At 43.1% G+C, this 8,415-nt stretch overlaps 2 protein-coding genes across 2 annotated transcripts; one reads left to right on the top strand and one right to left on the bottom strand.

Moving 5' to 3' along the window:
• The first annotated feature begins 282 nt into the window (after nucleotides 1–282).
• On the top strand, nucleotides 283–1,236 carry LOC101862532 (legumain-like). Its single transcript, XM_005109312.1, has one exon. The coding sequence runs from the start codon at nucleotides 283–285 to the stop codon at nucleotides 1,234–1,236; it is 954 nt and encodes a 317-aa protein (XP_005109369.1).
• A 3,139-nt stretch (nucleotides 1,237–4,375) lies between these two features.
• On the bottom strand, nucleotides 4,376–8,155 carry LOC101861078 (legumain). Its single transcript, XM_005109305.2, has 2 exons — nucleotides 7,740–8,155; nucleotides 4,376–5,866 (listed from the first exon to the last, which is right to left on the bottom strand). The coding sequence occupies exons 1-2, from the start codon at nucleotides 7,866–7,868 to the stop codon at nucleotides 4,607–4,609; spliced, it is 1,389 nt and encodes a 462-aa protein (XP_005109362.1). The 5' UTR covers nucleotides 7,869–8,155; the 3' UTR covers nucleotides 4,376–4,606.
• Nucleotides 8,156–8,415: the final 260 nt, after the last annotated feature.

Below are 8,415 nucleotides of genomic sequence, written 5' to 3'. Positions count from 1 at the left end.
CAAACCATGCGCAACAACAGCATCCCCCCTGAGAACATAGTCCACATGTCTTACGATGGCGTAGCTCACGACCCCGAAAACCCCATCCAAGGAAACCTCGTCACCCTTCCTACAGGACGAAATATTTACCCCGGATGTGAAATGGACTACCGGAAGGAAGAAGTGACTCCGGAAGTCTTCCTCTAAGTTCTCACTGGCGACAAGGAGGGCGTGAAGAAGCTGATTGGTCGAGATGGTAAAGCGATTGACAGCGGTCCTGACGATCGTCTGTTCGTCTATATGATGGATCATGGGGCTCCAGGGGTCTTCTTCTTCCCGGGTTTTGTTGAGCTGCACAACACTGACCTCAACAACACCCTCAAACAGATGTATAGAGAGAAAATGTACAAGGAGATGGTGCTTTACATGGAGGCCTGTCACTCAGGGAGCATGTTCGAGGGCCTACTCCCGAACAACATCAATATCTACATTACCACGTCCGCCAACCCCAATGAGAGTGCAAAAATGTGCTGTTGGGATGAGTTCCGCAAAGTCTTCGTAGGAGGTGTCTATGATAACGCCTGGCTGTACAACTCAGACAAGGCAAATCTCCACAAGGAAACACTCTATCAACAATATGAAGTGGTCACGGAAGCCTGTGAAAAGCCTAAACGCAAAAGTCGCCCGCAGCAGTACGGAGACTTGAGCATGAACATGGAAGTCCTCGCTCAGTTTCAGGCAAATTCAGAGCAGTACACACCCGACATGTGTCTGAACACACAGGAAACTGATGGACATATTCATCGGTCAGAATTCACCTTCGCTGGAATCGACCTCAATAACCCCGCCCTTGACATGGTTCAGATCGCCACCACTGCCCGTCGCCTCATCGAGTCACGTGATCTCAATAGTCAGAAACGGGAAGAGCTTAAGGCCAAATTACGTCATATGACGCTGGTCAAGGAAAAAGCTGAGTCGTTGACCAAAGACCTTGTCAAGGCAGCCATGTCCAGCCCTAGAGGTGTGACGGAGACCGACATACTGACCCGGAAAGAGCGAGTAGACAACTCTGAGTGCTACAAGGCCGCCCTGAGCCTCTTCTCTGCCCGGTGTCCAGGCATCAACATGGGGAGGTACCCATTCGCCAGGAGAAATCTCCAGGCCTTTATCAACCTCTGCAACCACCAGCCCCAAACTGACGTCATGAACGCCATCTTGGAAGTCACGGAGAAATACGGAATTTGCCGAGCTCTGTAGACCCACCGGACCAAGTCGTCCTCAGTTTCTGACAGCCACTACTTCCGCTGATTTCTACTTTTTTATCCAGTGTTTGAAGTTGTTGTTTGCAGTTTGTGTAATCTTTTACTTAATTATAAAAAGTTTTAACAATAACACTGTTAGTGTTGTCACTGTCAAACATGTTTAAGGGATTTAACACAATAAGTCAGTGTCCAGTTGTCTTCGTCCATTATTCTTAGTGACCACCCGTAACTGTCTTGAGTTGTCTTCGTCCTTTCGTAATGATTACCCTTGTCGGTGTTGTGAGCAGTATATAAGCACGAGACCATATTGTGGCCAGTGTCTCTTCCGAGCAGAACATATGAGAAGAGCATGTGCCAGCTGTTAAGTATTAAACTACATACCCCGACCAGATGTGCTTGTCGTCGAATTTTATAAACATGTCTTGGTTGCATTTTTGGGGGCCTTTTCTTGTGCCATACTTGGCACAGTGTGTGGTTGGCGGGTGCTCTGGTGTGGTTTGCTTCTTCTTTCCTATCAAACATCTATCGTCCTTATCTCCCCTCCTTCTTTTTTTGTGTTTGTTACTCTCTTGTAACACCTCTAATGTTCTGGAGCTCATATGACCTTATGCAGTTGGAAGCGCCATAAAACCTCTACTAAAACTAAGAATACTTGACACAGACTGTTCAAAGAGGGAATGGGGGGAGGGAGCGGGGGAATGTGGTTGTCTAAGTTTAGCCTACGCGTTTAACTTCCCATTCAACATCAATCTAAGGTTACCCACTATTAAGTGGTGACTCCTTCAAATGTAACATATATCTACGACATGACTCGGCGAAGTAATCATTCTTGTAGTTCAAGAACGTCTCATTGGGAACCCAGGGCCAACTGCAGCATAAACCAGAATTATACCAGCTGAGCGAGCGGCGCACCCAGATATGGAAGGTATGGAGTTGGGGGTAAAATGGGATGGGGGTGGAGAATGTTTTGAGAAAGAGAATTATAAGAAATGAATGTGACGGGACTCGACAAATAGTGCTAAAGATATTATACTCTATACATTTTCCGAAACCTGGGCGAATACATGTAGATAGCAACACCTTTTAGGACTATCTTGGCCCTTTCTTTGAATGTCTGTTTCATGTCAGTCAGTCATGAATCAGAAAACGTTTGACGAAGTTATTGAGATTTTACAGCTCACGGGACGTTATACCTTAACCATTTCAATTTTTTACTGCTCACACTGATAATCTAGAAGAAGATTATTTGGAATCTGCGCGTGTAACTCGCTGGGCTAGCGGTAGTTTACATTGGTTACCGTGCTAGTACTAGGCTACTGATCATCTTGGACGGTAGTAATCTAGTCTAGTGTTACTATAATCGATCAATTTTAGCCCTGAGAGAGAGAGAGAGAGAGAGAGAGAGAGAGAGAGAGAGAGAGAGAGAGAGATTACTTAAAGAATTAGTACATTGTGTCTAGATCTAGATTTTGTTTGATTTTGTTATGCACCAGCCAAGAGTGTGCAGTTCGGAAAAAAGAGGTGGGCGAAAGACCAAAGTGCGACTCTTGTTTACTCGCCAGTATTGCTGAGACATACTATACTATCAAGCTCAAGCAACTTGGTTCATATCAACAGTACGTAAGCTTCCGTACCTGTTTCTATGGCTTTTTTTTTCGAGTGACTGTTTCTTAAACTTCAGTGCATGATGATGGATTCTGACTGGGGGGAACAGACTCGCTGGGTGGTCATCAATTACAATGGCAGTGGCTGTCTGAAGTTTTCAAGCGCTGACTGCAGTTTATGTTGTGGAGGAGGGGGGTCAATAAATTTTTAAAATTTTATTTCAAGTGATGTGTTTTAACGCCTTCATCAACACAATATGTTTCCTTTCCTCAAAGAAGCTACAGTAGCTTCAAGTAGCCCCACAGCTTCTAGCTACAAGCAGCAAAGGAACAGCTTTATAAGACCTTCATTTGTAAAGGGCACGTTATAGGTTTTCCTTTTTTTTTAAAGCAGTCTTAGGCGTGTCAAATAATTTTATGACTGGAGACACTTTCCTAAGGAAATACCCACTGATGTATGTGACAATATTCTAAAGCTTCACCAGGTCCTCTGATTTCAGTGATTTAATGAGATTAGTTACCAGTGACTGCTACTCTTTATGGGCTTTATATTCTAAGAACAAAGGTGGTACCGTACACCATTTGACTTACACCTGCTGGAAAAAAACTGAGGAGGAAATGGTTAGCGTCATCTTTGCATGCATACAGCATGTTACAGTTCATATCAGGACTGGTCCGAGGATTTTATATATACATTATTGGGCGAAAAGCAGTGCAAAAAATCTTGGGGCGTTGGGGGGGGGGGACAGGATTATTTCTGTGACTGTGTGACTGCCTTTTTCTTTGATAGCTGCTAAAAGGTTTTCAACACAGTCCTGATTCAGCCTGCTGCTGAGTAAAAACTTTACCTCACCCTTAACAGTTTTCTCTACCAGAATCAAATGGGCTTGAATCATAATTTATTGCCAGACTTTAATGCTAGGTAATGACTTTGCTTGTTTTTTTTTCTGTTTTATTGCCATATTTCAAGTTGAATACAACGTACAAATGGATGGTTTTTTAAAAAAAAACTTGCCCGTTGACTAAAAAAATTCGTTGTTTTGAGAAAAACAGTAGATTATCTGTGTCAGTAGTAAACTTCCACAACTCGGTCAAACAGTATCCTATTGAATATGGAGGCCGTAACCAATGAAAGGGTTGAGGTAGTTCTGAAAGGTGCTACTAAGTCGTATCTTCTCTGGTTTCACAAAATGTACCTTCAGTACTCAACACCAGTGGGCCAGGGCCCGTCTCATTCCTTTCTTATTTCTCTTTCTGAAAACAATACCCTCAACCCCGTCCACCCACTCACATCTCACCCACCCTACCCCAACCAATCCCATCCCCACCCCTTCCTCTCTCCTTTCTGAGTGTCGTTGTCCCTTGATCGAATTCCAAATGAGCGCTCTTGAACTTGGATTGTTTAGTTTGGCTATTACATCAAAGAAAGGGGCTATCACTTAATAATAGATAATTATCTTCCAATGTTGAAAGGGAAGTTCAATCCTTAAAACTACAATATCACCCCTACCCCCCCCCAAAAAAAACAAAAAAACAACAACAACAAACAAACCCTCCCTTTACCACAACAAAAACATTGAATTAGACTGAGTTGTGTGTATCAGGTAAGATATAGGATGTGTTTGATCTAACATTTTCTATTCGAATGTATCAGGTGATTTGGAAAAGCAATAAAAAATTTTGATCCCGGGAGAAAAAAGCAGAAACCAGGGGAAAGAGAGACGATCTGGAATTGACGACGACTTAATTCATCCCAAAGGTTTACTGAGCTCGGCATATACTGTATTTCTCCGTGACCTCCAAGATGGCGTTCATGACGTCAATTTGGGACTGATGGTTGCAGAGGTTGATAAAGGCCTGGAGATTTCTCCTGGCGAATGGGTACCTCCTCATGTTGATGCCTGGACATCGGGTAGAAAAGAAGTTTAGGGCTGCTTTGTAGCACTCAGAGTTGTCGACTCGCTCTTTCCCGGTCAGTATGTCGGTCTCTGTCAGACCTCTGGAGTTGGGCATGGCTGCCTTGACCAAGTCTTTGGTCAACGACTCGGCTTTTTCCTTGACCAGCATCATATGACGTAATTCGGCCTTGAGCTCTTCCCGCTTCTGACTACTGAGATCACGTGACTCAATGAGGCGACGGGCCGTGGTGGCGATCTGAACCATGTCGAGGGCGGGGTTATTGAGGTCAATTCCGGCGAAAGTGAACTCTGGCCCCTGAATATGTCCATCAGTTTTCTGTGTGTTTGGGCACACGCTGGGTATGTACTTCTCTGACTTAGCCTGAAACTGAGCGAGGACATCCTTGTTCATGTTCAAGTCTCCGTACTGCTGGGGGTGACTCTTGTACGCAGGCTTTTCACAGGCTTTCTTGGTCACTACATATTGTTGGTAGAGTGTTTCCTTGTGGAGATTTGCCTTGTCTGAGTCGTACAGCCAGGCGTTATCATAGATGCCCCCTACGTAGGCTTTACGAAACTTATCCCAACAGCACATAAACGCAACCTCGGTGGCGTTGGCGGATGTGGTCGTGTAGATATTGATGTTTTTTGGGAGCAAGCCATCGAACATGCTCCCTGAGTGGCAGGCCTCCATGTAAATCACCATCTCCTTGTACCTTTTCTCTCTGTGCATCTGTTTGAGGGCGTTTATGAGATCGGTGTTGTGCAGCTTAACATTAGTACCTGGGAAGAAGAAGACCCCTGGACCACCATGATCCATCATATAGACAAACAGACGATCGTCAGGACCGCTGTCAATCACTTTACCGTCTCGACCAATCAGTTTCTTCACGCCCTCCTTGTCGCCAGTGAGAACTTTGAGGAAGACTTCCGGTGTCACTTCTTTCTTCCGGTAGTCCATTTCACATCCTGGATAAAGGTTCGGTCCTCCAGGAAGTGTGACGAGGTTTCCTTGGATGGGATTCTCGGGGTCGTGAGCTACGTCATCGTAAGACATGTGGACGATGTTCTCTGGGGGGATGCTGTTGTTGCGCATCGTGTGGTAGGCGTGGCATGGACAGGACTGTGGGAAAACACATACTAGATTAAACATAGCAGCAGGGAAAATGAGTACCGATGTACTCGTACTTGCTGATGAAAAAAATGAAGGTAAAGACAGAGTCATTTACCCAGAGGAAATTCTAGAGCAGTAGAAGCCGTACACTTGTAGTGCAAATCCTAGACCGTAGCCCATCACAACTTGACTCAATATGAGCCAAACGAAAGGTAAGAGAGGATGGGGAGGGGGGTGAGCACTCAACTATAGTGAGGTTGGTGTTTGTGCCCTTCCTTTCCACGTGATGGAGCCTCCCATGGTGGGCAAACTGTGCATCGGTCTCACGTCAGAGCAAAGACGGCGGCCATGACAGTGCCCTGTATAGAAAAATACGTCTTTGGTAGAAGCTTAGACCGGCACCGAAAATTTGAGTATTATCGGTTTAGTGAATATAAAGGTGATGACATGTAACTTGGCGGAATAGCATAGAAAAAGGCTATACCTGCTCAACAAAGTAGAGGTATAGACAATTCTGCTGTCAATATATGGGAATTATGGCACAAAATAATATAAAGATAACAATACGCACTACACAGCATACGATGTGAATGGGTTGATTGCGTATGAATGAGTCGTAGAAATCGTTGTAAGAGTCGACAATGCTAGCATTTCCAAGAGTGGCTTTGTGGTTTTTCTTTGCTCATGAAGTGGAACTGGAATAGAGTACAAATGCGCAAAGCCTGCTTCCTTTACTGTTTTGTTACATTTGTGCACAGTTCCCAGTTCGAGATGGGTCACACGCCGACCTAAATTTTGGTATGCAAAGTGGAGGGTTTTATTTTTATGAATGAGTTGTAGAAACATTCCCCTTATGTAAGCTCTGGCTGTAAATGTTACCACGAAATCTTTGTTATTATACACGATGACTTGAGTCAAACAAATCTTTAAAACACTATTTTTTTGGCGAAAAGAACACTAAACCTTGTAAATATTTGTGGATAAATGATTAATTAATCATTTTTTTTAAAGGAACTCAATTTTTTGTAAACAGTTGACTTTTGATCTTTATTGCCCTGTATCTCAGCTCGAGCAAAAGCGTCAAGAGGTACCTTTCAACAAGTCCGCTCTCCGCCGTTTAAAGAGTAGCTAATATATCTATCTTCATTTCAGCAAAACTTTGAAAGATTCAAGCAAAGGGACGTCTAGGTTATCTAAATGAAACACGTGTTTGATAAATATCAAGCTTTAAAAACCGCAACCTAAATATAATAGAGTAAAGTGCCGAATTCTACAACTTCTTACAAACCAAGTTGGCAACAAATTCATTTTTAACTGACTTTCCAATGGAAATTTAGGATAACCCTGTGGCGGGATTGTTTATAAGTCGATATTGGACCTCCTGTTTCACAGTTTCAATTATTCAATTATTTGTGAGTTGTTTCCTAGGACTCTGCTTTCAAAATCCCCACAGCAAAACTTTGCACTTTGAATGGATTACCTTTTTTCTTTTTTTTTTCTTTTTTTAACACAGTCTCCGTGGCAATTTCGATAATAAATAAGTTTATTCTTTAATGCACAGATAGTGTTCCTTCACACTGACCTTACGGTTAATTTCTTAAAAGTGTAAAGTTTTGCGTTTTACTCAGTTTTGATTGCATTTTACAAATTTTATTTTTCGAGCACATTGGCGTTCTTTTGGTTGTTGTATTGTATTTGTTCGAAGTTTTGTGAAATGGGTGTAAAGATGATCATGCTATTGCCCTTGACACGGGACATAACAATTTTTTGGGGGTTTGTTTTTGTTTTATTCTGTTTGTTTGTTATTTATTTATTTTTTTTGGCTGTAGACATCCAGTAGTCCCAAGCATGTTAAGCGGTGGTTATACGTAGAGGTATTTACCTGAATGTTGTAGTTGATGTAACCCTCGGCTCCGGACACTAACAGGACCCAGTTCTTGCCGGACTCCACGCAGACCACAAGGACCACAGCCAGCAGGAGCAGAGAGAGGACTCCATGACGTGGCATCATCGTCTCTGTCTTGAGTCGAGCAGTTCGCTGTTAGGCGCAATAATGACACTGTGTGCCTCTTCCTTGCTTGTTACTCGGTCTATTTGTGTGAGAAAGTGTGTCCACCGAGACAAGGTCAGACAGTGGCACATGGTGGTTGGTAGGTTTTTGTACACAAATCTCTAATCTAACGAGCCAGAAACACTTCGTGATGTGTCAGGGGGTTACAGTTAGTTTACATCACTTGTCCGAAAGTTTCACATTTCAACTTGCTATGTGGTTGTGTTTTTATCCAGTCAAAAGTTGTAAAGCAGGTTACATTCTACGTGATTTGTAACGGCTGGGATATCATGTGCCAATATGGAGGTCACATGTTGTTATTTACTGATTAGTTAATGATTACAAATGTTTTATTTTAAAATCAATCAGTGCGTGTTAAGGAGGAATACGCCAGTCTTTACGGGGCGTACTTCGGTACATTTATCGCTTTATCTGTTTCTCACTTATACTATCAGTAGCAAAAACGTACTGTGACAATGGCTGGACCCCTATGTTCGTGGTATAGTGG

Source organism: Aplysia californica, unplaced genomic scaffold, assembly GCF_000002075.1.
Source record: "Aplysia californica isolate F4 #8 unplaced genomic scaffold, AplCal3.0 scaffold00763, whole genome shotgun sequence".
Classification (NCBI taxonomy): domain Eukaryota; kingdom Metazoa; phylum Mollusca; class Gastropoda; order Aplysiida; family Aplysiidae; genus Aplysia; species Aplysia californica.
This window is presented reverse-complemented; position numbering and strand designations above follow the sequence as displayed.